The 27,688-nt window shown below is 33.9% G+C and overlaps 3 protein-coding genes across 4 annotated transcripts; 1 reads left to right on the top strand and 2 right to left on the bottom strand.

The window, feature by feature from the left end:
- Positions 1 to 226: 226 nt before the first annotated feature.
- Positions 227 to 8,286, top strand: LOC107635283 (DEAD-box ATP-dependent RNA helicase 20). 2 transcript variants are annotated; one of them, XM_016338751.3, is made up of 15 exons: positions 227 to 705; positions 1,858 to 1,950; positions 2,073 to 2,237; positions 2,355 to 2,450; positions 2,994 to 3,068; positions 3,466 to 3,627; positions 3,998 to 4,078; positions 4,488 to 4,586; positions 5,334 to 5,429; positions 5,865 to 5,996; positions 6,389 to 6,463; positions 6,687 to 6,776; positions 6,862 to 6,936; positions 7,136 to 7,364; positions 7,932 to 8,286. In XM_016338751.3, the coding sequence occupies exons 1-14, from the start codon at positions 349 to 351 to the stop codon at positions 7,310 to 7,312; spliced, it is 1,773 nt and encodes a 590-aa protein (XP_016194237.1). In that variant the 5' UTR covers positions 227 to 348; the 3' UTR covers positions 7,313 to 7,364; positions 7,932 to 8,286. The 2 variants fall into 2 exon arrangements, with proteins under 2 accessions (XP_016194237.1, XP_020971279.1); XM_021115620.2 differs by having other exon boundaries at positions 240 to 705; positions 6,644 to 6,776.
- Positions 8,287 to 9,638: 1,352 nt separating this feature from the next.
- Positions 9,639 to 10,933, bottom strand: NET4B (Kinase interacting (KIP1-like) family protein). The gene has a single exon (XM_021115606.2). The coding sequence runs from the start codon at positions 10,931 to 10,933 to the stop codon at positions 9,779 to 9,781; it is 1,155 nt and encodes a 384-aa protein (XP_020971265.1). The 3' UTR covers positions 9,639 to 9,778.
- Positions 10,934 to 16,659: 5,726 nt separating this feature from the next.
- LOC107635596 (eukaryotic translation initiation factor 2 subunit beta) lies at positions 16,660 to 20,349 on the bottom strand. Its single transcript, XM_016339149.3, has 10 exons — positions 20,201 to 20,349; positions 19,696 to 19,745; positions 19,393 to 19,498; positions 19,255 to 19,310; positions 19,120 to 19,174; positions 18,941 to 19,029; positions 17,957 to 18,102; positions 17,663 to 17,805; positions 17,378 to 17,463; positions 16,660 to 16,927 (listed from the first exon to the last, which is right to left on the bottom strand). The coding sequence occupies exons 2-10, from the start codon at positions 19,738 to 19,740 to the stop codon at positions 16,850 to 16,852; spliced, it is 804 nt and encodes a 267-aa protein (XP_016194635.1). The 5' UTR covers positions 19,741 to 19,745; positions 20,201 to 20,349; the 3' UTR covers positions 16,660 to 16,849.
- Positions 20,350 to 27,688: the final 7,339 nt, after the last annotated feature.

Raw genomic sequence — 27,688 nt, 5'->3', positions numbered from 1 at the left:
GTCTGCCGTTGACTAATAGATTGTTGTATGTACAAGAAAAAATTTGAGTCCCACTTGGTTTACGTACTTTTTTTTTTGTCAGAACTTTGATTCTTTTATTTTTGGATCTTCATGTATTGGGCCTAAAGAAGAGCTCTCAATCCCAAAAGTGGTTGATGAGACGAAAAAAGCCCAAAACAGAAAGGGAAAAAAAAAAGGATAGTGATGATGACTGATGAGTAAGTCTATCACCTCATCAACACAGCCACCTCTCACTCTCACACACACTTTTCAGTTTCACTCACTTCCTCGCTTCCCTTTTTCTTCTTCTATCTGCTTTTCTTTCTCAACGCGAGGAACCTCGAAACGATGTCGTATGTGCCTCCACACCTCAGAAACTCAACCACCACAACAACAACCACTACCACCACCACCACGACGGCGAAAACCTCCTCCGTAACCCAAGAAAACAACAACGACAATATCAGCAACAATGTTAACCATCAAACTAAGCTCGCATTCCCTTCTTATTCAAACTCACACTCTCACTCTCACTCCAACGGCACCAATGGAACCAATGGCAACGCCAACAACCACAATTCTGTGTCCCATGGTTCTCGCCGCCCCACCGCCACTCCGCAGCCGTCACGGATTTTCGCAGCTCCCGAGCCAGTTTTCCCTCACTGGCAGCCATCCGAGCGCGTTTCACGCATGAGCCCCGACCAGGTCCATTTTTCTCCATTTTTTATGTTTATTTTTTCATTTTCATTGTCACAATCTTAACCGTTTCCTTCTTTCTTGAGTTTTAATCTTTGAGCTGAAATATTTTGATTTCGACGTTTTCATACATTTTGTTGTGTTGTTTTGTTCAATTCCTGTGCTTAGGGTTTTCGGAGTAATTTATTTATTTATCGTCGCGGTTCGGTGGTGTTAATTTGGTGCATTTCTTTGTATGAGAGTTTTCGGAATTGGAGGGTTTCTGTTATAAGATTTGGTGCGTCTTTGGTAACAACTTAATTTTTGGGATATAATTGCCGTATACATAAGATTTTGATTCTGAACTGTTTTGAACTTAATATCAGCTTACTCTACGAAACACTTAAAATCAAAAGCTTTCTAGAAAGTATTGTATCCACAAAATGTTGTTTTTCTAAACATGCCAATGCAGGAGAGTGGTGTTTGAATTGAATTTGAAGTGTCATGTATTGAGGGTATAGATTACGGTATAGGGGCAGTTGTCATTCGTTTTCAGGTGGCTTTATTGGAATTGGGAATATGGTTCTGGGCAATGTGCTGATAGTGAATGTGAGCATGTGAAATTGTGAATTGTGACTTGCAACAATGAGCATGAGAGGAATGGTGGGTGGCTTTTATTTTGCTGGATGTTGTAGACTTTAGATTTTGTAAAAGTGAGTGGAATTGTGAGTTTTGGCTTAAGCATTAAGACAAGGCCTTAGGTTTCCCGTTTCACTTGAGTTTTTATCAAGTTGTGAGAGTTGGCTTGAACTCTGTTTTATCCAAGGCTGTGTAGATTTATTTATGTTTACGCCAATATCCTCATCCCTGATTTCCCTCGTTTCATTTTCAGTTGTTCTAAGTGATCTCTGCGTCATTTAATAATATTTTTAAAAACTGAAGGTGCAATTTCTCTAGGTCATGGTTCCATGAGTTTAAATGGCTACATTGATTGTTCAACCAAGCTATTACACCAAAATAATGGCCAGTTCATTGTATGAGTGATTGAACTGGGTACTCCAGTCCAGTTTTTAAAACATCATCTTTAATATAGCTATCATTATTTCATTTCCTTTTTTCATTACAGAGGCTTTCAAACTCTCTAGTTTTGTTGCTTAACTCTAGGGTGCTTGTTACATGCAGATTGAAGAGGTCCGCCTCCGACTTAACCTTGATGTCACTATTGCATCAGACTCTCCAGCTGCTCCTGCACCAATTGAATCATTTAGTGATATGGTTCTCTCTCTCTCTCTCTCTCTATATATATATATATATATATATATATATATATATTAAATGGCTAGTTAATTTTGAGCAACTATTACACGTGTGTTAAATTTTGATCCCCTTTATTTCAGTGTGTCCATCCAAGTATCATGAAGGATATTGCATATCATGAATACACCAGGCCAACTTCTATCCAGGCACAGGCCATGCCAATTGCTCTCAGTGGAAGGGATCTACTTGGCTGTGCTGAAACTGGTAGTGGGAAAACTGCAGCTTTCACAATTCCTATGATACAGGTCCGAAATTATTATAGCTTGCATGTTTGACTTAACCATGTAATGTTTTCTTAGATATTATGTTCTGAAAAACCAACCTATTTTAATCATCCTTTTTTTCTCCTTTCAAATTTACAGCATTGCATGGCTCAATCTCCTATTCGGCGTGGTGATGGTCCTCTGGCATTAGTTTTGGCTCCTACTAGAGAACTTGCTCAACAAATAGAGAAAGAGGTGTTATACATAATTTTATTTGGGTTATGACTTATATGGGAAGAGTTTCTTCTTAATTTCTTCAATTAGAGTTGATAATTCTCTGTTGGATCATATATATTATTTGGATTGTCTCCAAATTTTTTATACAGCTTAGTTCACATAGTTCTTGAGTTATGATTCACATGAAGTTTTTTACTTTTTCATTTCCTTTTGAGAAGAATTATTCTATACTCGATAGTGTTAGAGAGAGAGTTCATGCTTAAGTTAGTTATGAGGCCTATTCTAGACTCTTACTTAGCTCCCTCTATTAATGCTTTTTCCATTGAAGGGAATGGTCTATTACTTTCCCTTTATGTCCATTCTTGTTCAAATGATTTCTACTATTTATTTTGTACTTCAAAGCTATTTGCTGCCATCTGCCTTTTTTTTTTAATATTGAATTTTTGTTATCATGTTTCTGTTTAGAGTAAGGATCCTTACAAAAATAATTGTCTCCATGAATAGAAGAATCTTTCTATCATATTATTAAGTATCTCTGTTGGTGTTCTGAATCTCGGGCAGGTTAAAGCTTTTAGCAGATCTCTCGAGTCATTGAAAACTGCCATAGTTGTGGGTGGAACTAACATTGAAAAGCAGGTAACTAAAGACATATTTCTGGTCTGAAGCCCCTTTTGGGAAGTTTAATTATCAAGGAATGCTGGTTATCACTTATCTGGTTTGCATTTAAAAATTCTTTTGGTGTATCATACAAGTGCTTTTGTCTGAAATTGGTATTACATGTTGCTTGATGATCATTTTTATTTGTATTGGATAGGAGTTAAAACTTCTATTTTAATATAAATAGTCCCATTGGTTGGTTCATGTTAAGATGCATGCTTTATGTATGCCTAGTTTGGAAAGAGTTGCCCAGCATTGTCTTATTGTTTTAACAAACTATATCTTTTGGGACACAAGGATCAATAAAGCTTTTTCATTGTAAGTTTATAGTTCCAGGATTCCAGCAAGTTTGCTTAGTTTCTGTTGTGTACGACAGAGGTCTGAGCTAAGAGCAGGAGTTGAAATTGCTGTTGCAACCCCTGGAAGATTTATTGATCATTTACAACAAGGCAATACTTCCCTTTCTAGAATTTCTTTTGTTGTTCTAGATGAAGCAGATAGAATGCTTGATATGGGTTTTGAACTACAGATACGAGAGGTTAGTAGTATTGGTGTTTTACTTCTGTATATGAAGTATCCTTTTATATATTTCATGGAGACTCACTTCCCTAATGTAGATAACTAGTAGGATCTTTACTGTAGCTTTTATGCTCTCTTTCACAGTTTTCCAAATTAGATTGTTCCATGCTCCCTCCTGTTTTTCTCTTTTGTAGCTTGTAGCAGTTTCATTTGTCTGCTGCTTATACGAGTTGGGTTTTGTCATATAACTGTGCAATACTTGAATATCTTATTCTTGATTATTGCACACATATGATCTCTGGAGAATAAATTCAGCATTAAATAACCTTTGATGGAATCCAATTATGTAGAAACTGAAGGAATTACACATCTTCAAATTTTGTTTCCAGATAATGAGAAATCTTCCAGAGAAGCATCAAACACTGCTGTTTAGTGCCACTATGCCTGTGGAGATTGAAGCATTATCAAAGGTCAGGTTCCTTTTGATTTCAATACCTCAGTTTCTTTGGCTTGGTTATTTTCTCCACTGTCCCATACCAAAATACAATGTTATTCTGTTATTTTGAAGTGATTTTTTTGTGCTAATGCTTGGCCAAATAACAAAATCTACTTCATTCTCTATTTGCTTCTCATATTTACTGGTAGCTTCCTAACTACTGCTTGATCATCCATGTTAAATTTTATATACATCTTTTGTGATTCAAGTGTCATTCTTTGTTATTTGGCTCTTATTTAGCTATTTATCTTTTTACATACTGTTTTCTTCTTTACAATTAAAACAATTAACTGATATCGCTAGTAATATTTTAAATTTTGTTGTAAGCTTAGTAATTGAAAGAATTTTTTTGAAGTTCACCAATCTATTCTCTCAAATTTCAGGAATACTTGGCTAATCCTGTACAAGTGAAAGTTGGAAAAGTCAGTAGCCCAACAACAAATGTTTCACAAACACTTGTGAAGGTCTCTGAAAATGAGAAGGTACATCTACGCAGATGACAAATTAATTATAGTTTTGTTCAGATCTGGATTAGTAAATAGCAATATACTGTAGTTTCCTGTTCCCAAGAATATTTGTTATCATTAATTTTTCTGAATTTTTTATTCCTATGTTTTGGAGGAGTGTTTTCGAGAAATGTTATATGCAGTTATACACCACCTTACGTGCAACACTTTCCACTTCTGGTATTAAAGTGATTGATAAGAAGTGAGGAAAGATTAAAAAATTGTCTTTTACACCATAAAGGGAAGGTGTATACAACTTAGTGGTGTACCAAAGAGTGATGTAAATATAATTTCTCTAAAATAATTAAGGAGTGGTGATCGAATGGACTTTTTTTTTATCAGAGGGAACAAATGTAATATAGATAAGAGTGAACTAAAATGAGAATAACAAATAAAGTGGAATATAATTTTTTTTAACTTAGATTAGTTCCCTTTTAGAGCCTTGGAGCAACAGTTGAGCTGTTTCCGTATGACCTCAAGGTCACGGGTTCAAGCCGTGGAAACAAACATTGATATAATTATCAGGTTACGTTGCGTACATTACATCCTTTGGGTGTGGCCCTTTCTTGGACCCTATGTTAATGCAGGATGCTTTTGCACCAGGTTGCCCTTTTATTTAGATTAGTTCCCGTTTGACCGTATGTTTTTTGAAGCTTGCATCGTCTAAAGTTTCTGTTCTTCTGTCGTTTGATTTCTGTTCTGAAATCTTGTCTCATGTTGTAGATTGATCGACTTCTAGATTTGCTTGTAGAAGAGGCGTCACAGGCTGAAAAATGTGGTCATCCATTTCCACTAACAATAGTGTTTGTTGAAAGAAAGGTATGCTTTGTTCTGTGCTCATGCCATATATTAATATCACATCTAAATTTTTGTTAGTTGTATACAAGAAATCAAGAGTTAAAAAATCTTGCATGTTTAATGTTCGATGCACATAATGATCTTGCATGCTTGACATTTTATGTCTTCACATTCTTTGCTAAGTCTTCTCAATTTTTATTGCAACCTAACCTAATTACACCCCAACCCCTCCCACCCCCTGTGCCCATCTTCCCCCCTTAGTATTTTAATATTGTAAAGTGAATGATTACAATTTATTTGACTTGTGTGCCTAACTACCTATTAGTATTGGAATTTGGAAACCCTAAGTACTTTGAAATTGTAACGTATTTCTATTGTAGCATAAAATTATATAAGTGACCTCTCTGAAGATTTGAATTTACATCTTTCTCATTAATTCTTTTGGGGTAACTGTAGACGAGATGTGATGAAATTGCTGAAGCACTTGTAGCTCAAGGATTATCTGCAGTTTCTCTTCATGGTGGCCGCAGTCAAAGTGAAAGAGAGGCTGCCCTGCATGACTTTCGGAGTAGCACCACCAACATTTTGGTAATATCTCTCGTACATTGCTAGAGCATATGTTAGTAGCTGCGCAAATATTGTTGAGAAATATAGTGAAGCTTCCTGTGGCTTTCTAATTGCAGTGAAGCCATTGTATTCCTTGGTGTGTTGTATTCCCTTGTTCCTTAAATGTCAAATGGAAAAAAAAGTATTGTATGGTCCCAAATGATTGTATTTATATCCTAAAGATTCTCAGTAAGTTAATACCATTCTTGATACTAATGTCGGCTAGACACTTAAATATCTTGTATTCATGTATGTTGTACATCTGTTTTTCCTTCTTGTAGTTCTAGTTCAAATTTCAATTTTGTTTTATTGTTTGCAAAGTTAACTTTTTTTCACCCACTAGCTATCTTATTCATTGATATTGTATCACACAGGTTGCCACTGATGTTGCATCTCGTGGCTTGGATGTCACAGGAGTGTCGCATGTCATCAATCTAGATCTTCCAAAGGTACTTTGTGGCCAATCATAAACTAATTGATCACCGTATTTTATCTGTTATACACTAGGAAATGGGTTATCTGGAACTGTGCGGGGATTTTCCACAATTAGTGGAGATAGGCCATTCTGCTACAGCTACTTTGGCATCTCATTAGCCTGGTATTTTTTGTTCAAATTTTATTTCATTGAGGAATGCATAATTGAAGCTTCAGTTCTGGCTGCCTCAATTATAGACCATGGAAGATTATGTACATCGGATTGGAAGGACAGGGCGTGCAGGAACAACAGGCCTATCGACTTCATTCTACACTGATCGTGACATGGTGATTGCTATGTTACTTTATTTCAACATGTGTATATATTGAACTATGCTTTTTGTTGATTTTAACATATGGTTCTGCACTTTAGTTCCTCGTTGCAAATATAAGGAAAGCAATTGCTGATGCTGAATCTGGGAACACAGTGGCATTTGCAACTGGAAAGGTAAAATATATTTTTTCTGCTTGAAAAATGTTATAATTTGATATACCATCAACAATGAGTCAAAGCTATGGTGAGTCTTTGTTTTTCAATGAATTCCATGTGAGTCTCACTTATGACTTTTTATATATACAGACAACCGGTGTTTATCCACGAAATTCAACAGGTTTCATTTTATTCTTTTTTTTCGCTTGACTTCTAGGTTGCTAGAAGGAAGGAGAAAGAAGCAGCAGCTGCACAAAAAGAGGCAAATATTGCTTTATCCAAACACTTTGGATTGGGACCTGCTTCAATTAACATCGAAGATAAATATAGATTTATGATTACTACCTCAAACATTAAAAAGGTAGGCGCAGCTGATAGTGCTTGGGATGATTAGTGGAGTGCCAGGTGCTTCCTGAAGATTCATGGCAAATGTCAGATCCTCAAAGGTTGTTAACATAACATATTCTCCCTTCCTATCACTTTCCATTTTCCTTTTTTCAAGCTTAATGTTTTTTAGAAAATATTGCATATGTTGGTTTTGGTCCTTGTAAATTTGTTTTGTTGGTATAGGATATATCAATCTGGGTAATGATTGGGAGTCCTAATCCTCCTATATTTAAATAAGTAAAAAATTCACATATATGTTATATTTTGAAACTATCAAAAATAAAAAAATAAAAAAATCAAAATTTTCTTTATTTAGAAATTAGGAAGATAAATAATTAATTAAGACTCAATTATTTTTCTATCAATCCGTACCATGGTTTGTTTTGCTAAAAATTATGATAATTTTGTTTGTCTTTTCAAATAAGTATTTTTCCCAAACCAATTTATCATAATCTTTCAAGGACTAAAGCTAGATGTTTTGAGAAATGTTTGGATATCAAACTTAAATATTTGCCATTTTTGAAATGTTTGGACTAAACAGTTATGTCTAATTGTTCTTCTTACAACTAGCGACACCATCTTCCCTCACCATCCAATTCTGTTGGTTTTCCTTGTCTATTTTGTAGGTGTTCTGGTTCTTATACTTGGACTGAGTAGATCTGCAGAGTTGTTGCTTCTATGATGTTGGAGATGGACATGTTTCTACGTTTTTAAGTGGACAATTCTACCCATTGTTTTTCACAACAAAGTTGTAGTTTACGCACTTGAAACAAGGTAGCTTGCTAGAATGCTAGATGCTTTGTAGAGGTACCTAACCCGCCTTCAAATGTATATATCCACACATCCTTTGTGTATTCCACCCAGATTTTAGTTTTTTTTTTTCAGTGTCGACTTTATTTAGCATTTGTAGAAAGTCGAGAATTACTTTTATGGAATTTCTTGCACATTTGATGATTTGAAAGGTTATTTGCCGTTTGTCTTGATGACATCTCTATATGTGAGGAGTATATCTGTAAAATGGTAAAGGCCTAAACTTCAAGAGTTATTCAAGAATTTGGTCATCTTGTTGATTATCTCTATTACAATGACGAGAATATAGAAATATTATGATATATTAATATGAGCAATTGTAGCCTGATAGGTGAGATTGCAAATAAAATTCGAAGTGAAGGAAATCCGTCTTCTATTTTTTTTTCTCTTTTTCTTTGTTTTATTTTGACAATTTTTATTGACTCTTAGTTATTATTGGCAGTAAAAATAAGTGTCAATAAAAGTATTATCAATAAAATAAAGGTTCTTTTGATAATTAAATGGTCCCTGACAATACTAAATATTGGGTTGACTGTTAAAATTATTCTATTCAAAATTACTTATTTTTCTTTTAGGGTGGCAGTATCTAAGGTATTGCTATTCCAGCAATGATATTTTTTTGGTATGATGGCTCTTATGGGAATACAATAGATTAGATCCAAAGACTTGACTAGTAGTTGTAGTAGTTTCATCTAAGGTTATAGTCACTTGCTAGAACATAAAAATTCTTATATTGTTATTTTAATCACAACATATATAAGATTTTATTTTATTTCTACAGGTTGAAATGGGTATCAAATATAAATGAAGTTTGATTATTATGAATTATATTGAAAATGATTTGATATGGGAATAAAATTGTGTATATAAACCCTGGTTTTAATTCTTTTGAAATTCTACTCTTTGTATTTAAAATATCAAAACTAAAAGTTTCTGATGGAAAATAATTTAATTATTCATAGTTCAAATATAAATTCTTGGAATAGCACTATAGTCTACAACTTATTAGCTACAAACTCTCTCATAAATTCACCATTTGTTTTACTCTCTACTCACAATTCAACATTGTTGCTATCAAAGGTTATATATATACTTACTAAAAGTGAATCAAATTCAAGATAATAATCTTCATATATAGAAGAAGCGAGAACATACATAAATTTAGATAAAACAAAGATAGAGATAAAAGGGAGACTCAACATAAATTAAACGTTGCAATAATAATATTTCACCAACCCTTAACGTCAAACACAAGATGGAGACACAAACATCTCCATTTTTTTTCTTTATTCCCTATTTTTTGATACATTTTAAATGGCTCCAAATATACAGCAGCCAGCAGGTCCCAAAGACCAGACCAAGCAAAGTTCCCAGTCTCTTCTATTCATCATTGGAACCCCCTCTAAACAAAAGGGTGGTCCCATACACACAACCTTCTCCTAACCTGAATCGGATGACACGTGGCATAAACATATGCACAGGAAAAACACATATCCACCTTCTTATCCTGGGGTCATGTTTATTACAATTATACCCCCTAAGTATAAGAAAGTCACACATCTCAGATACAGAATTAGAAGGAAAAAAATTACAAGAAGATTATGCTAGTATTTTACAATAATCAATGATGCATAATTATTCATCATTAATTATTAATCATGATTTATGAAGCCAAAACTGGGAACCTCTTGTGGCGTATGAAAGCTTGCCTAAGATCATTGTAACCATTCCTGTAATGTTCAAGTGAGAAGCATAATTGTCTTATTGCTTCTCTTTTCTCTTCACCCCCTTCAATTATTTCATCTTTCAACCTTTCATTCTCTTCCACCATCTTCTTAATTTCAACATCTTTTGAAACCACCAATTCTTTTAGGGCACAAATTTCACCATTCAGTTCCTCTATGTTCCTTTCTCTCCCCTTAATTTCTCCATTCAATAACTCCATTTCGCATTCCATCTTCTTAATTTCTTCCTCCAACTGAATCTGTTCATCCAAAACCCTTCTCAACTCCGATTCCAATTGCGATTTCTCCGCCATCTTTTCTTTCAGCTTCACGCGCTCTCTTTTCTCGGAGTTGAATTTCACTTTCCAAAACTCGGATTCCTTCGTGGCCACGCTAATCTGATCCTTCAACAAAGAAATTTGCAGTGTCGGTGATAATGATTCATTAACATTATTGTTATTATTATGCAAATTATTCATCAATTCCATTGATCTATATTTCTCAAGCTCAACCTTGAGCTTGTAAATTTCTTCCTCATAAACCCTAAATCTCTCATTCACATTCCTCAATTCTTGTTCATCCCGAGGAAGATCCATTTCCACTTCCAAGATCCTCCTATTCATACCGCTATCACTGCCACTACCACTGTAGAATCCAGAATTAAAACTCTGGACAGAAGAATTATCCGAAGATTCATCGTCGGAATCCGTCAGAGTCGAAGATCCGTCTCCATCTTTGTGAATTGCATCGTAGAAACAATTGCTGTTATTCACAGCATTGGAAGAACCAAGGAAGAAATCAAACCCTGGGGCTCTATAGCTGGAACCGCGGCGAGGATTCATTGGTGCGTGTGATTCAGAACCGTTATCTGAATGACATGATTGAACATCATGATCGTAGCGTTCTGCTAAAGATTTGTATCCTCGATAGAATTCTTCAACAAGTGCAATCAACTCTGGCCTTTTCTGGTAATACATCTCAGCCTTTTGTGCAAATGAATCTCCACCATCTTCAATTAGCTGCAGCATTCGCTTCACATTGTGTTCCATCTCCGAGGTTAGAGTACATCGCTTCTTCAGCTTCTTGAAAGTCATTTTTTATTTTATATATATAAATAATTAATATCTTAGCGTCGCACTGCGTTCGAAAGATTCAGATTCAAAGATAAAAGTTTCCGCAGAAAAAAAAAATGGTGGAATGTTGAGTTTTTAAAAACCTTCCCCCAACAGATTTTATTTTTTTTTGTTCAGGTGTTGGGGGAAAGAGGAAGGGGAATCAAGTGTTGTTTGTATGAGGATTAGGAGAAAAAATGATGATTTTTATATGAAGAAAAGAAAAAAAAGAAACAATGTGAATGGTCTTCTTTTACTTTTTTAACATTATTTCTATGTTTAGAATGTGGTAACAATAACAAACACGGTCATAATGATGGTATGTTAAACTTAACTTTGTTAAAAGCAGGAATGGATTTCCGTTATAAGAGGAAAAGATAGGGTTTTGTTAGAGACTTTTGGTTTTCTTTTTACTAAAGAATTGAATTTTCTTGCATGGATACAAAAGTTAATATTTTCACGTAAAATTTGATGTTTGTTAGATATAAGTAAAGCTATGTAGTATGGAAATTATTATTTGGTAAGCACAATTAATTCGTTAATGTTGGTACGTTAAACTATTAGTTCTATTAAGCAAGATGAACTATGTGTCATGTAGATTTACATAAGATTATTGGTGAAATTAAAAGTTTAAAGATTAGATTTAATCAAAATTCCTTTATTATATATAAAATATAATAAAAAATTCAGTTCCAATTGAGTTAAATATAATAAAATAATATATTATATATTTTTTTAAATTCCTTTATTTTTTAAATCGTTTTTTATTAAAAAAAAAATATATGTTCAAACAGTTAAGTAGTTTTTGACCAATATTTTTAACATATTTTTTTTGTTTAAACTAAATTTCCAAGTTGACCGATTCTGTTAGTTCAGTTTTTGACCAAATTTTAATGGATTTTTTGTTTAAACTAGATTTGCTAAATGACTGATTCTGTTAATCTGATTAAATTGATCAGTTGGATATTTCGTTACAATTGTAATAATATTCTCTCAGCTTAAATTAAAATGTATGAATAAAATTAGTTAAAATTTTTATCGTGCCGAAACAATCTAATTTTATGTAGGATATCATCATTAGTATCATTGTATGAAGGAAAGAGCTTTGTCGATCGCTCAAGTGGTTCTATATAGCTCGAGCATGTGATTACTTCCGATAGAAGAATATCTATGTTTTGAAAATGATACTAATAAAAAATCACTCAGACAAATTTAATTTAAATTAGGTTCGTTCCTTTTAGTTGCAAAAAAAAAAAGCCTCAAAGCAAACTAATTATATCGAATATGTTTGCAAAAATGAGCAGATTTATTTGTAGGAAAGTGGTTAATATATTTCAGACATTATCCTTTTGTCCAAGTAATGCGACACAATCATTGTATTCCACGTCTTAATTTCGGACAAAATGTTCTTTCCTCATTGTTTTCATATTGTCCTTGATCAACGCTTCCATCTTGTTTTGTTCATAAAGCACAATAATATGTATCCTTGTTTATATCAATTATCAAATGTTTTATTCCATATTCTTAGCATATGCGTAATAGAACAACTTTTCACCTAGTTTTGAACATCAAGAACCTACTATGTTCCATATACATATATAAATATACCTTCCCAACAGCTTTGTTTCTTCAATGCCAAAACTCAAACCAAACAAATAGTCAACAAATTATATTGTTCACATAATAATTTGATTAAGCAATAATGGAACATGGCAAGAGCAAATTCCTTCTTTCCTTTTCCCTTGCAATATGTTTGATGTTCTTGCTTAGTCCCACTAATGCTGAGAGTTAGTAATCCTTAATTATCACAAGATTATATAGTGTGTTTCTGAGTTGAGATGTTGGAGAAAATTTTTTATTTTATTTGATTCTTTTCTTTTTCTTCTTTGCCTCCAAAATATTATCTCACAAACACATCCTTAAAGAAAAATATCATCATATGTCATTTTTAGTATTTTAATTAGTTGATGAGCTTTATTAGATTGAAACAAACAATAATTACTTAATTATCCCTTCCATGTGTATTTTTCCTTTGCAGACAAAACTGAACCAAGGAGAAATGCCAATCTGAGCCCCTTTGAGAGTTGGAGGAGCGCATACTTCTGTATTATGAATAATGTAATGAGCTATGATTTTTCTCATCTTATTTTATGAATTGCAATGCATTGGTCCACTTTAAAGATTTCACTTCATAAATAATTTTATTTAAAATTCGTGTGACAATAATTAATCCCCCCCCCCCCTCATAAATATACCGCTATTTATTAACAAAATGACTGAAAGAAAATTGAACGACAAAGATATTAATATTAGTAAAACAACAATAAAGGCAGAGATATTAGTAGAGTGATATAAAAACTAGTTAATAAGGACAAGTCTATAAAATTAATTTATGTATATATTTAAAAGTAGATAATAATTATTTAAAAAACAGAGAAAATATTACTAGTTATAAAAAAGAGAACAAATATAAGGAAAAAGATTGAAAAAACAATTTTGTAAATTATTTATTTATTTTTGGGGTAAACTACCAAACTTTAAAAATAACAAGTCAAAAAAATTTTCAAAATTAGTATTATTTTGAGAAAAATAAAAAAATATGATTCATTTATTGTCAAAAAGCTCTAGAGAGTAGAGGCCGAATCTCCAAAGCAGCCTTTTGCATGTAAGTATGTCTAAAAAATAAATTCATGCTTAAAATTTGGTAATTTTAAAGGTTGGTAATTTTTTCTATACTAATAATAACAAAAAAGGAAAGAAAATGAACAAAAAAAAAATCTAAAATCGAACTTTCAATTAGATTTTGCATGATTTTTAAAATAGTTATTTAAATATTCTTTTTATTTATATAAAAAAAACTAGCGTTGTTTAGAATTTTGAAGGTGATGTATATGAAATTGTGCAGCATTCAGAAGCTTGCGCTCAACATAACACGTTGACATTCAACGGTACAGTATTTGTGAACCAAAATGAAATCGTTGACTACTGCATTGGTGGATGTGCTCAACACACCCTTGACGTCATCAGCTGCGTCCGTGACGTCAAGCCTCATGGCTTCAAATTTGAGACCGGTGCTTCCCTCTCCTTCGTTCAAAACGCCATTCAAACTGCTTGCAATCAACATACAGGTTACTTGTTAGATATTATGATGCCTTTGGATTCTCTATAATATTTTGTTCTTAATTTTATGAATGTAAACAAAATTTTAATTGTTAGATAGATAAATATTGTATGTGTGTCATTTTTTTCCATAACCAAGTTTATTGTATATCTTAAGGTGGAAACTCAGGTGCAGTCGACTTCACGCGAAGTTGATACCTGAGAGCCGTTAGATAATTTGACTGATTTGACTAAATTTTTATCTAACGGCTCTCAAATATCAACTTCACGTGAAGTAAACTTCACATGAGTTTTCACCGTATCTTAAAGCAGTTATCAAAATGTATTTTATGTACAAACTATATGTATATCTCATAAATTTTAACTCTTATATTCTATTCATTGTAATCGCTAGTTATATCACTTATATCGCTTATTTTTTTTTAAGAAAAAATTGTTTTCAATCAATCAAAAGACTGAATGAAATTATTTTGATTATAGCATCTCATGTTTTCAATATTTATGCAGCTTTGAATACATCTTACACTAAACCCAACGGTGCCACAAGTTTGTATGGGAGATTATACATGCCACTTGTTTCAGCACTAACAACATTGGCCTTCATTTCCACCTTCAATATGTGATACTCTTTTCAAAGCCATATCTAGAGTGGAGTAAAAGGGGCAGAATATGAAATGCAAAGAAGCTACGTAAAAAAATAATAAAATAAGCTTCCACATAGATATTGCAGGGTGCCAAGAGTCTTGATTAATGTTATTCTATAAATATAGAAATGAATAAGCAGTTTCATTTTTATTTTTCCTTTTCCTATTACCAGTATATAGGGTATATAATTTCTGTAGCCTATATATTTTCTATTGAGTAGTAGAACTATATTTGTGTTAATTTCAATTTTTTTATGAGTTTAATTTTGATATTTGTGTAAACTATTTTATATAGCTGTCTAATTATATCTACTTTTTGGATGACTATTTACGTAATAAAAGATATCTATTTTTATCGATATAATATTACGTAATTATATATATATATATATATAATTGTTTACACTGAATTAAAATTAAATTTTTTTAATATAATTTCTTTTTTTTTTTTGAAGGCGTATTAATTGCATCGTGATGTTTCAATTTGTAAGGAAGACTGCAAAGGCAAAATTTGCTATAATCCTCAACCACAAATGCAGAATTCAAAATTATTAAACCTTGTAATGAAATTCATTATCACTAATCCTACATCGTTTCAGCAATTTTATTTTATTTTAAACAAAAAATAAATGAAATCAAGCTTGCAACTGTAAAAATCAGACGAACAATTTTGATTGATATCTTTAAACTATCGAGATGTTGGCCAAATCCGACCTGAACCGACTTGCCTCTCCCCGAATGGGACGGATTTTTCAAAAGTTAACTAGTTTTGAAACAGATATGAATAATATCAAACTATAATTGTTTGAATATGAAGCGGATATGAATAGTGGTCACTCTACTTCATACCTGTTCGAAATATATACAAATAATAGTTTGAGATAGATTATTCAATTTGATAAATTTAATTTAATAAATTTAAACTTCTTTAAGATTGCTTATAATTTTTAATTTGATGACTTTAATTATATTTGGAATTTACCTAATCTTTTTAATACTTTATATTTTGTTTTCATAGTATATATGTAACATTTTATAAAAAACGAATGTTATATAGAAAAACAGAATATATTTGAAGCACGATACAACAGATATGAGTCTATAAAATATCTGTGAATATGAGTTTAAGATGACAAATAAAATACATGTTAATAATAGAACAAAGCAAGTAATTAAGGTTTAGAGTACTAAAAGATCAATTTGGATAGGTCCATAAGTAATTTTTTTTAACTTTTAACTTAAGAAAAGTTATAACATTAATATCTGATATAATTTTCAAAATCAAATTGTAATTTTTTAAAAAATTATTAAGTACTTATAAAAGAATTAAAAAAAAAGAACTTTTTATAATAAAATTTTTATCATTCTTCTTTTAAAATAAACACTTTTAAAATTAAAAAATTAAATTATTTATAATTTACTTTTAATATAAATTTATATTTATTTTTAAAAATAACTTAATTAAACTATTTATCAAACTCGACCTAAATATTAAAAATCCCGCCCGTCCTGCCCCATTGTGATCTACATATTTTCCGGTCGAAAAAGTCTAGGGGGCCAGCAATTTTGGTGAATTTTAGCCAGCATGTAACCAGCAGAAAAATGTGAGTCATTGGATGAAATCTCACACCAATCTCACACAATTAGATCATTATTGATGGCTATTTAATGACTATCAATCACAAAAGTTGCTGGCCCCTTAGTATTGCTCTTTCCGGTCAATAGAAGTTGAACATCTTAAATACCCGTTTTACGATTTTACCAAAAGTTGGATAGCATTATTATACAATGGCTCCAATTGTGACAAGTAAATAGGTGCCAATGTTATCGATACTTAAATTTACACGATTGTGATATACTACATACCACATAAATGCTTCGTACTTCTCGCTCAGATGTGATTTTCGTTTAATCGGCAAAAATAAGTAGTCCAAGCTCAAAACAAGAGACAAGACTAGTTTATGTATCATTCTCTAAAGATCATGATATAACGTTTAAACCCCGGAAAGAGAAACAACCCTACAATGTAGTATAGCAACCTCAACGGAAGTAACGAATCCATCATACATAGCCAAAAAATTTTGGGACAACGTATCATTTTCCCGGCCAGTCTACATATATGTATCAGGTCAAATCATGTGCCCGCATTCCTACGGCCAACACGAGCCACGAAACCAGCCTTGATCGGAGCAACTGATCTTCCGGATCCACACTGCAAGACAACAAGAATTATAAGATATCCAGTGCAATGCCTATTCTGTACATATAAGTCTGCAACTAATTCCTCAGCAGATAATATGGTTCACCTATCTAATTTGTAAGACAAACAACCAAAGACATGGATGATAAAGATAAGGGAGAATATTTTTTTAAATAGCAATGGAAATCTGTATGCAAGGTTCTTATGTATCTAACAAAAAATTGTGTATTTAGTTGTCAAAACCCAACCCCACCAAAACGAAAAGAACTGATTAAGCATTATGAACACCAAAAACATGTTCACTGATCCTAATTTGAATTTTGAACAAGCAAATTACCAAAATACATTGAATTCAATAGAGATCACCTTTGGCAACATCATTGACCACAAATTGAATGAAAACAAGATATCAGAAAGAAGAAACACTAATGTCATTTGATGATTTGCACATGGGAATTTTACCTTCTCACATCGAAGGAAGAACAGACGATTCTCCTTAGAAAGTATTGTGTCAGGACTTTTACACCCAAGGCAAATGACATATTCATCTAGAAAAAACAGAAAAATAGGTTAACCTTTGACCCCAAAACCAGAAACACAGAAATGCAATAACCAAAAGATACATTAGGACTATTGGAGATGCAAGGAGGCATCAAACAAAATGTAGTCAGTTGAATTTATTATAGAAATAATACTAGAAAGTAGGAGTGATATAATACAGCATCATATATTCTAACAAATACTTACTGATATATCGTCGCAGAATTCCTTCAAAGTTCTTTGGTGCAAATCTTCCCTTCACAACCAGTCTTTGCTGTCCATCCAAAGAGCCACTTGTACCCAGTTCAGCAAGCAAGAAAGCCATAACATGGTCTGGCTGTCGATGCATCCTACAAGATTGGGGAGCAACAAAACATTAAGAGAAGAAGAGAATGGATAGTGTAAAGATTAGTTGTTGATGCAATGAAGAAATAAAAGAATAAAGAAATAGTTGGCCAACTGGCCATAAGAGATATCCAACAGATGAGTAAAATAACATACGTTTTGCATAGGTCCATAAAATTCACGAACACAGTTTTCTTTGTCCCCTCACGAAGAACCTGTGGAGGTCTCATAACAGTTCTCCGCCTGTCTCCAGCAAGTTCCGGATTATTCTCGCGTAGAATGTTGAACACCCTGCCAAGAAGCTGCACAAAAATATTCGAATAACAAAAGGATTACAATAGGACATATGAAATTAGAAGACATTTGTAAAACTCATCAAACAAGAAGCAGCAAACCATTTTAAAAAAAAAAGGCTTCAGGGACAAAAGTACAATGACACTATTTGATCACACAAAAAACGGCACACCTTGATCCAATAAGGATAAAGCACCCTTAAAACATAATTTGATGACAGGAGTCAAGGGAAATAGAAAAGGAAATAAATCCCCTTGTTTGAATGATAACTAAGCCTTATCCAAGTAGGTGGGAATAGAATGTGCAAGAACTCAAGGGAAACTAAGATTAGAGTGGAAAAGAGTAAAGTAAAAACTATAATCTCCAAGCAATATTAATGCTTCCTTTTGTTCATTTATAATTACTTCCACATAAGATTAACAAAATTTCATTTCATTCCTTCATTAGTATCCCAAACATGGGTTAGATGCAGAACTTATGACACCTGAACATTGCATAGGCATGTGCAACTAAATGGTCAACATGCTTATGAGTTGAAAAATCTGCAGCAAATATACCATTCCTAAAAAATAACCCATTTTAAAACCTCAAAGCCAAACCACAGCCTATGAAACTAATGTCATATAGAAAAGGGATCCACAACCACCAATAACTTGTTCCGTTACTATTAGATGAGGCAACATGAATTAGGCAATACCATAGTATTATATCATGAATGATACGTAGTTTTAACCATTTATTAATGCTTTTGCCTAATGGTTTTTCAAGGTCTTCATCTACCTCTAGCTATTTGAGCTGTTAAGTCATATTTGTAGTATAGCAGAAAACATATAAAATATCATATACCTCCTCATATTGATAATCACGGTCACTCCCTTCCCAAGGATAACGAGGCTGCAAGGAAATTGGGTCTCCTTCATCTTGTTCAGCAACATCTAGGCAAAGAATATATCAAATATTCAGCATCCAATTAGCTTTCTTTAAGACTTGTATGTAGAACTAAGATGAACAGACCAACTACTTACCATCCAAATCTTCAACTGCATCTCCAACCTCTTCATTTAAGTTGCTGATTTCAACCTATAAACAAGACATTACAGAATTGTTTCCAACCATAATTGTTCATTAATATAAGCACACAAAAAGTCAGTATGACTTACAGGCTTCTTCTTCTTCTTTTTCAAACCAGCAAATGTACTCTCAACCCCTTCAGCCACTATAAGTGAAAGGCTAGAAATCAGCCATATATAACCACAATTATAAACTAGATACCTGACAGCTTTTTCCAATTGAGGTACCTGTTAAATTTTCAGTCTTCTCAGCCAACTTGTCCAGATCATCTGCAGGATCTATGATTGTGGTTTTCTTTTTCTTCTTCTTCTTATTAGGATCAAATGGGGTAATCTGCCACAGATCAAACTACCAATTAAACCAGATTCCTAGCAGAACCAGACATGGCATTTAACCGTCTAAAGCTTGAAATATGTTTGCAACTTTGAATAGACCTCCACACATAATCAAGTGAAAAATATATAGTAAATCCTAGCATACATAAATCTACAAAGGAAAAAAAAAAGAAGTTGAAGGGAACATAGATTTACCTCTGCAACCTCCTCCTTCATATCATTTTGTGGTTCATCAGCCATGGTTACTGAATCCCAAGTAAAATAGAATTAGCAAAGTAATTATTATGGGGAATATCAGCAAAATAAGTTGATAACCAAATTAAGATAAGGCAGTAAAAGAATCCCTAACTCCAAACCCACAAGATTCCTGTTCTTCTAAGAAGAATCCTCAAGTATACCACCAACAAAAGAATTAAATAATGGTAAAACCTCAACAAAGGATTTATCGATTCAACGATAAACAAATTATTAATATAAACATTTTTAAGCATGTAAATGAGAAATCACTAGAAACTACTTTCATACAACAAATGAACAAGCATAACAAGAAATTGCACAAATCGAAGATCCATACCCATTAACAACAAACAAATATCGAATCGTAAAACTCAAAAAGGGGGAAATCGACGGAAATGAAAAAAAAAATGAGGTAAACTGAATGCAAAACAAAGGGGGCGAAAAAGTAAATGAAGAAACGAACCTGCGAGAATGAGTATGAGTATGAATTTGAGAAATGTGAGCGGAAGAGTGAGACCTCTTTGGTTTGCGGTTATCGTTTCTCTCTTTCTCTCTCTGTCTCTCTGCTGATGGAATCAAAAACCCTTTTATTTCTTGTTTCTTCAAAACGCTGCGTTTAGTTTTCACGTGGGTTTTAGATTTCTTCTTCTTTCTTTTTTTGTTTTGAAGTATTGGGCTCAACTATTGGGCTTCGGCCAATTTCCCAAAAAAGAGAACCATTAGTTGAGCGATTAACCAAGTTGGGTTGGTGCAAATGAGCCTTGACTCTAATGGTATTTCTCCTCCCTCCCCACCTCAAGGTCTAGGGTTCAAATCCTAGAGAATGCAATTGAGGAAAAATATGATAAAATATGTGAGAAGTCTGTGGGTGTATTGTGTACCTAGGATTGGGGGTTGTCCAATCCATTGAGATACCTAGGATTGGGGGTTGTCCAATCCACCGACCAAAAAAAAAAAAGTTGGGTTGGTCTAGTGATTAACTCACTAGTCCGCTTAAACAAGTGTCGAGAGTTCGAATCTCGTTTTGTGCATACAACAAACCATTGACCAGCAGCAAATCCTTAAATGGAACTCAGTACTGCCGGATTAGTCATTGGCCTGCCGGACTGACGGGCCGAGAGATACCATTGAAAACAAATAAAAAAAACTCACTCGTTCGTTTATTTAAACAAGTGTTAAATATTTAAATTTGTATACAATAATTTATTGACAAATGATAAACCTTAAACATAGCTCAAATTTAGATTAGTCCTTCACTAGCTGGACTATGAGATATTATTAGAAACAAATAATAATAATAATAATAATAATAATAATAATAAAACTGTACAAATAGATTAAAGGCTGCATTAAAAAGATGTAAATTCGAGAAATTTTAATGGGTGGCATCTATTTCTTAGATTTTGACTCTAATTATTTTTTTATTTATTTTGTATGTTTAATAAATTGTCTCCAAATATTATATAAAATCATTATTATTGTTCTAGCCTCCTTAATATAAAACAATTTTTAAGCATAGAAATGAGTAAATGACAATAATTTTGCTAAGGTGCATGCTATGATGAAGAAATAAGGATTCTCTTAATAGAATAATTAGATATTTATATAAAAAAAAGTGTGTCATTTTATTTTTATTAATTTTTAAAAATAAATTATACAGTTTTATTTATTTTCTTGCACAAAAAACTTGTGAAAGATGGAAGTTGGAAAAAGGTTGCAGAGTTTAAACGATAGAGAAGAATGGAAGGGAGAGTAGAGAGAGAGGATTCTGAAATCTGTTTTTGCAGAGAGAGAAAGTGATATGGATAAAATGGCAAGCTAACAAAATCAGTTAGTAAATCCTGCTTTATATACCAACTTACATGATAAATATCTTAGACTAATTGAATATGCTAACTAGTAACTAACTATCAATTACAAATGCTAATTAAGCTAAGTATGCCAATCTGCTATAGCTAATACATTCAGGTAACATGTCCCCTCAAGCTGGCAGTGCTTGGTTGATGAAAATCAAGCATGCCAAGCTTGGACACACAAGAATAAAAAGGAGCAGGAGATAGAGGTTTGGTGAACAGGTCCGCCACTTGATCTGTAGTGGTGATTTGTAGGAGATGAAGCAAGCCGCTGAGAAGTTTGTCTCGAACAACGTGACAGTCGATTTTGATATGCATGGTACGTTCGTGAAATATAGGGTTAACTGCAATATGCCTGGCTGACTGACTATCACGGTATAGGGAGATTGGGAGTTTGTGATCTATGCCGAGGTCCTTCAACAAGTAGCCGAGCCATTGAGCCTCACAGGTGGCCACGACTAGTGACCTATATTCAGCCTCAGAAGACGATCTGGAAATAGTAGATTGCTTCTTACTCTTCCGTGAAATGAGTGAAGGGCCCAAGAAGAAACAAAAATCAGTAATGGAGTGTCACGTGTCGGGGCATTGTGCACAATCCGAGTCAGCAAAGTCAGAAATGCGAAGCTCAGAATTTGCTGCAAAGAATAGCCCCGAGGCCGGAGCTGTTTTGATATAACGAAGGACACGATGTACTGCTTGGAGGTGAATATTAGATGGTTTGCTAAGAAATTCACTAAGTTTACCCACTGCAAAACTGATATCTGGACGCGTGTTAGTGAGGTACACTAATCTACCAACCAATCTGCGGTATTGTGATACGTCAGAGAGTGGCGTTTCTGAGTCCTTAGAAAGCTTAAGACTACATTCCATTGGTGTGCTCGCTAGTCTTGTGCCCAATAGGCCACACTCATCCAAGAGATCTAGAGCATACTTCCTCTGATAAAGAGCAATTCCTTTGGCAGTTCTTGTAACCTCAAAGCCAAGAAAATATTTCAAATTTTCTAAGTTCTTAATCTTGAATTGGAGATCAAGGATGGTCTTGATGGATTGAATCTCAGCGAGATCATTTCCAGCAAGGACAAGATCATCAACATAAGCAAGTATCACAATGAAGGAGATCTCGGATTTGTGTTTTGTGAATAAAGAATAATCATTCTTCGATTGTTGGTAGCCATGAGCACAGAGAACAGAGCAAAGCTTAAGATTCCATTGCCTACTAACTTGCTTGAGTCCATATAGGGACTTGTCAAGTTTGCAAACCAAATCAGGAGAGGAGAGCGGTAATCCCAGGGGAGGCTTCATATATACTGTTTCCTTCAACTCACCATGAAGGAATGCGGTGCTTATGTCCAATTGGTGGCAGTGCCAACCCTTGATTGTGGTGAGAGCAAGTACCAATCATACAATAGTGATCTTAACCGCTGGACTGAAAGTGTCCATGTAGTCTAAACCATATTGTTGTGTATAGCCCTTTGCAACTAGGCGTGCTTTGTGCCTCTCCACTGATCCATTAGGATTAAACTTGACTTTGAACACCCAACGACAACCAATAGTTTTCTTCCCTGGTGGTAAAGGGGTGAGAGTCCAAGTTTTAGTTTGCTCAGGTGCCAAAAGTTCTGCATTAATGGCATCTTTCCAATAGTCTTCTTTGACGACTTCTTTATAGGTTTTTGGCTCATTGTGTGTGGAAATAGCAAGAAAAAAATTCAATTGGTTAGTGGACAGAAAAGAGTAAGACACTGAATCTGAAAATGGATATTTGCATTTTAAAATTGGCATAACTTGTTGAACAGTGGTATTATTTGCACAATAAAAATTATTTAGATATACTGGTGCTTGCCTAGTCCTACTAAACTTCCTAAGAGGTGCAGGGTGAGCTGATGCATAAGTGTCCATGTGAGTATGTGAATGAGACAAGGATGAGGTTTGTGCATTAGAAATTGAGCTTGCAGTGTTATGAGAAATAGAATCAGTGACGAAGGTCGGTTGATGCTGATGCAAAATTGGAGTTGAATGCATATGTTGGTAAAACGAAAGATGATCATGATATACAAAAGGGTCTGTTCATGGGACATGTGATGTGGTTGTGACAGCAGCAGGGTTAACATCTAAAGAGGCAAGGTTGGTTTTGAATGGAAACTCAAATTCGTAAAATATGACATTTCTAGAAAGGAAAGTTTGCCTTGTTTTTAGATCATAAAGAAAAAATCCTTTGATCCCTTCTTTATATCCGAAAAAACAACATTTTTGAGCTCGTGCATCTAACTTTTTCCTATTTTGAGTGAAAGTGGATGCAAAGGCAAGACAACTAAAAACTTTGATGTGGTTTAGATCAGGTAATTTGCCATGTAATTTTTGAAAGGGTAAAGATTTTGTAAAATGAGACTAGGGACTCTATTGATAAGATGCACAGCGTGTGCCACTGCTAGATCCCAAAAATTTTTTGGAACCTTTGATTGAAAAAGTAGAGTTCTAGTCACCATAAGAATGTGTTGGTGCTTCCTCTCAGCTATCCCATTTTGGTTAGGGGTTTCCACACGACTTTTGCTGTAAAATTCCTTTAGGAGCAAAGAAATTATGCAAGCTGAATTCCGGACCATTATCTGATCTGACAGATTTGACGGTTTTTGAAAATTGGGTTTCAACCATTTTAATTAAGTTGGGCAGAATTAATGAAACCTAAGATTTATTTTTCATGAACTTAATCCAAGTAAAACGGCTATTGTCATCGACGATAATAAGAAAGTACTTAAAACCAGAGGTAGATACAATTGATAGAGGACCCCAAATATCAACATGTATTAAATCGAAAGACGAGTCAGCTACTAAACTACTGATAGAAAAATGAATTTTCTTCTGTTTTGCAAAATGACAAAGTTCACAAGCTAAAGCATTATTGTTATATTTAATAAAAGAAAAATATTTTTGTAGTGTTTGCAAAGCTGAATTATTCAAGTGTCCTAGTCTGCTGTGCCACAGTTGTGACGGTTGTATAAACGAGACTGTGTTCTCACATGTGTTATGTAGTGTTTGTGATGAATGTTGTGCAATGCAGTGAGCTACAGTGTGATCATTTGAGTGATCCAGTACATATAAACCAGTGCTGCTTTTAGCTGTGCCAATCATCTTTAATAGATGGTGATCCCAAATCTGGCACCATGTATGTGAAAACAAAAATAGACAATTCAATGCCTTTGTAACTCGTGAAACTGACCCCAAATTGAATTTAAAAATAGGGATGTAGAGAACATTCTCTAAGTAAAAATTTGTATTAAAAATCCCTGTACCAGCAATGGTAGTAGTAGCAATGGAGTCATCAGGCATGTGCGCAGTAACAGGTTCAATATTTTTGAAAGATTGAAAAATATTTAGAGAAAAACAAACGTGATCAGTAGCACCTGTGTCCACAACCCAAGTATCTGATCTAAGAAATTTTTTATTGACAGATAATGATGCAGCTAAAAGGGTACTTTTGGTGATCTGTAAGTCTTTTGGCTCAGTTGATGTAGTGATTTGGTTGATGGTTTGATTAGATTGGGTTGACTGCTGTAGGATGGACATTAAAGCAATCCGTTGATCATTGGTCAAGCTATAACTTGGATTCTCACCATTTTTAACAGCAGTTGAAGGTAATGTACTGATTTCATCATTCTCATCAGTGAAAGTGTTATTAGTGCTTCCACGTTTCTACAAATGCGGGGGAAGGCCATGCTTCTTGTAGCATGTATCAAAAATGTGTCCCGTTCTGCCACAAAAGGAGCAATGTTTTGTGCTATGAGACCTGCCTGGACTTCTTCCTTTACCATTCACACCTCCTCTACCTCTGCCTCTGCCTCTGGTGGAATTGTGACCAAAATTAGCAGCGTATAGAATTTGTCAATCTGAAGTGTCAATTGAAGGACTGAGCTGGCATTCTTGTTGGGTTAGCATTGCAAACACGGTATCCATGTCAAGGAGGGATTTTAAGAGCATAATTTGTGTTTTGGCAGTTGCAAATTGATCATTGAAGCTGCGCAAATATCTTGCAATGTAGTCGTCATTGCGGTACTGTTGCATTTCTTCCAAACCATAGATACATTTGTTAGTACAGGTAATACACATGGGAATCGGCCTGAAGTTATCAATTTCTTCCCAAATTCCTTGCATCTTGGTAAAATAGGAAGTGATTGAAAGATCACCTTGTTTTGCACTATACAGCTCCTCATATAATTCAGAGACATGGTACAGATCTCCCTGATAATAGAATTTCTTTAAATCATTTCACAGATCTAAAGCCACATTTCTTCAGATGACACTCTGAAGAATATCGTGTGAGAGAGATAAGTGTAGCCAAGAGAGGACATAGGTGTTGCAACGGCCCCAAGCCACATACATTGGATCGGTAACCTCCGGTCGAGGGAGAGAGCCATCAATGAAGGAAATTTTGTTCTTGGACTCGAGCACCAATGAAATCGAGTGGGACCAATTGGTGTAATTTTGAGAATTAAGGCAAAGAGAAATTAAGGGATTACCAGGACTTTCAGCTGGGTGCAAGAAGTATAGACTGTTCTGATCGATAGGAGGATGCACTGTTCCTGAACTCGTGCGGTTCTGGAGTTGAGTGAGTTGAAGAAGAAGCTACGAGAGGGTGTTGATATCGACATTGGAAGCTGTAGTGGAGCTAACGTCACTGTGAGTAGAATCCATTGAAGAGAAAAGAAAAGAATGTGAGAAAAATCCAAGAGATGAAGATTGGAGGTGATTCGGTACAAAACAGACCGTGATTAATGAACAAATTCTGTCGAATGAGTTCAAGAGAAGGGAAAAGAAAGAAGAAGAAAGCAATTCCAAGACACGACTCCCTAACTCGCTGGTCGGAACATTGTTACCGAAACCCTAGAGATTCGATGAACAGCTCTCATTAATCTCTACTGTGTGAGTCTGGGAAAGATGTTGGATCCGGAGGTAGATGAAGAAGCTTAGAACATCAAAGATGGCCGGGATTATTTCCAGCGATGATACCATATGAAAGACGAAAGCTGGAAAAGAGTTGCAGAGTTTGAATAATAGAAAAAAATGAAAAGGAAAGTAGAGAGAGAGGACTCTGAAATCTGTTTTAATAGAGAGAGAAAGTGATATGGATAAAATGACAAGCTAATAGAATCAATTAACAAATCCTACTTTATATACCAATTTACATGATAAATATCTTAGACTAGTTGAATATACTAACTAGTAACTAACTATCAATTACAAATGTTAACTAAACTAAGTATGCTAATTTGTTATAGCTAATACATTCAAGTAACAAAACTCTTCTTCATAAAATTGTTCTTCTGCTAATATTTGGGGTCAGTTTGCTATATAAGAAATAACAAAAAAAAAATTGGTACCAAAATATAAGGAATAGATGTCACATATTAAGAGTCGTTGTATTCTCTTAATTCAGTCTTAAAATATCTTTGTGCACCACTGTTAGTACAAAATGTATCTTTCACCATTTTATATGTATCTTTTCGTTGAGTTTTTTTTTTCACAATATAGGGTTGTTATATACTTATATCATTATTTATAGGCAAATAGTTCCATTTAGTTTTTATCCTTTGATTTATCAATTTATTTTCACATTTTAAGCTGATTTTAAAATTATCCAAAGACACCCCTATCATATTTCATATCATCGCAAATATAAAGATACAAAATAAATATAAATATATACAAAAATATAATGACTTTAATAGTTAATATTTAGTATTTATAAAAGGGTAATACCCCAAATAGGTTCCCAAGGATTTGCCCGTACGACAGATTTGTCCCCCAGAAAAATTAACTAAGTCTCCAGTCCCCGAAATTATTAAATATGTGCCATATATGTCCCTGCTCCAGGTTTAGTCGGTTAACTGAACACTCTCTTTCCTACGTGGAGGTGATGAGTGTGACGTGTCATGTTAAAGGCTTCCAGGACACGTTGGTCCCTGCACACGTGGCCAAAACGACGTCGTTTAAGACATTTTTAAAACGACGTTGTTTTGAGTGGGACAGATTAGTCCCCAAGCTTTATGAAATGAATGTGTTAAAACGGCAGCGTTGTGAATAGGGACCCAGGATAAAAATGCATG

This window comes from Arachis ipaensis, chromosome B1, assembly GCF_059453495.1.
Source record: "Arachis ipaensis isolate K30076 ecotype BB chromosome B1, ASM5945349v1, whole genome shotgun sequence".
Classification (NCBI taxonomy): Eukaryota; Viridiplantae; Streptophyta; class Magnoliopsida; order Fabales; family Fabaceae; genus Arachis; species Arachis ipaensis.
Note: the sequence above shows the minus strand (reverse complement) of the source record. Positions and strands in the feature narration are given on the sequence as shown.

Coding starts and splice junctions, on each gene's coding strand:
- LOC107635283 (XM_016338751.3), top strand. CDS start 349: ATGTCGTATGTGCCTCCACACCTCAGAAACTCAACCACCACAACAACA. Junction 3,069..3,465: donor GAACTAACATTGAAAAGCAG/GTAACTAAAGAC, acceptor TGTGTACGACAG/AGGTCTGAGCTAAGAGCAGG. Junction 6,777..6,861: donor TCTACACTGATCGTGACATG/GTGATTGCTATG, acceptor TCTGCACTTTAG/TTCCTCGTTGCAAATATAAG.
- NET4B (XM_021115606.2), bottom strand. CDS start 10,933: ATGACTTTCAAGAAGCTGAAGAAGCGATGTACTCTAACCTCGGAGATG.
- LOC107635596 (XM_016339149.3), bottom strand. CDS start 19,740: ATGGCTGATGAACCACAAAATGATATGAAGGAGGAGGTTGCAGAG. Junction 19,030..19,119: donor TGCAGTTGAAGATTTGGATG/GTAAGTAGTTGG, acceptor TTCTTTGCCTAG/ATGTTGCTGAACAAGATGAA. Junction 17,464..17,662: donor AATTCTGCGACGATATATCA/GTAAGTATTTGT, acceptor TGTTTTTTCTAG/ATGAATATGTCATTTGCCTT.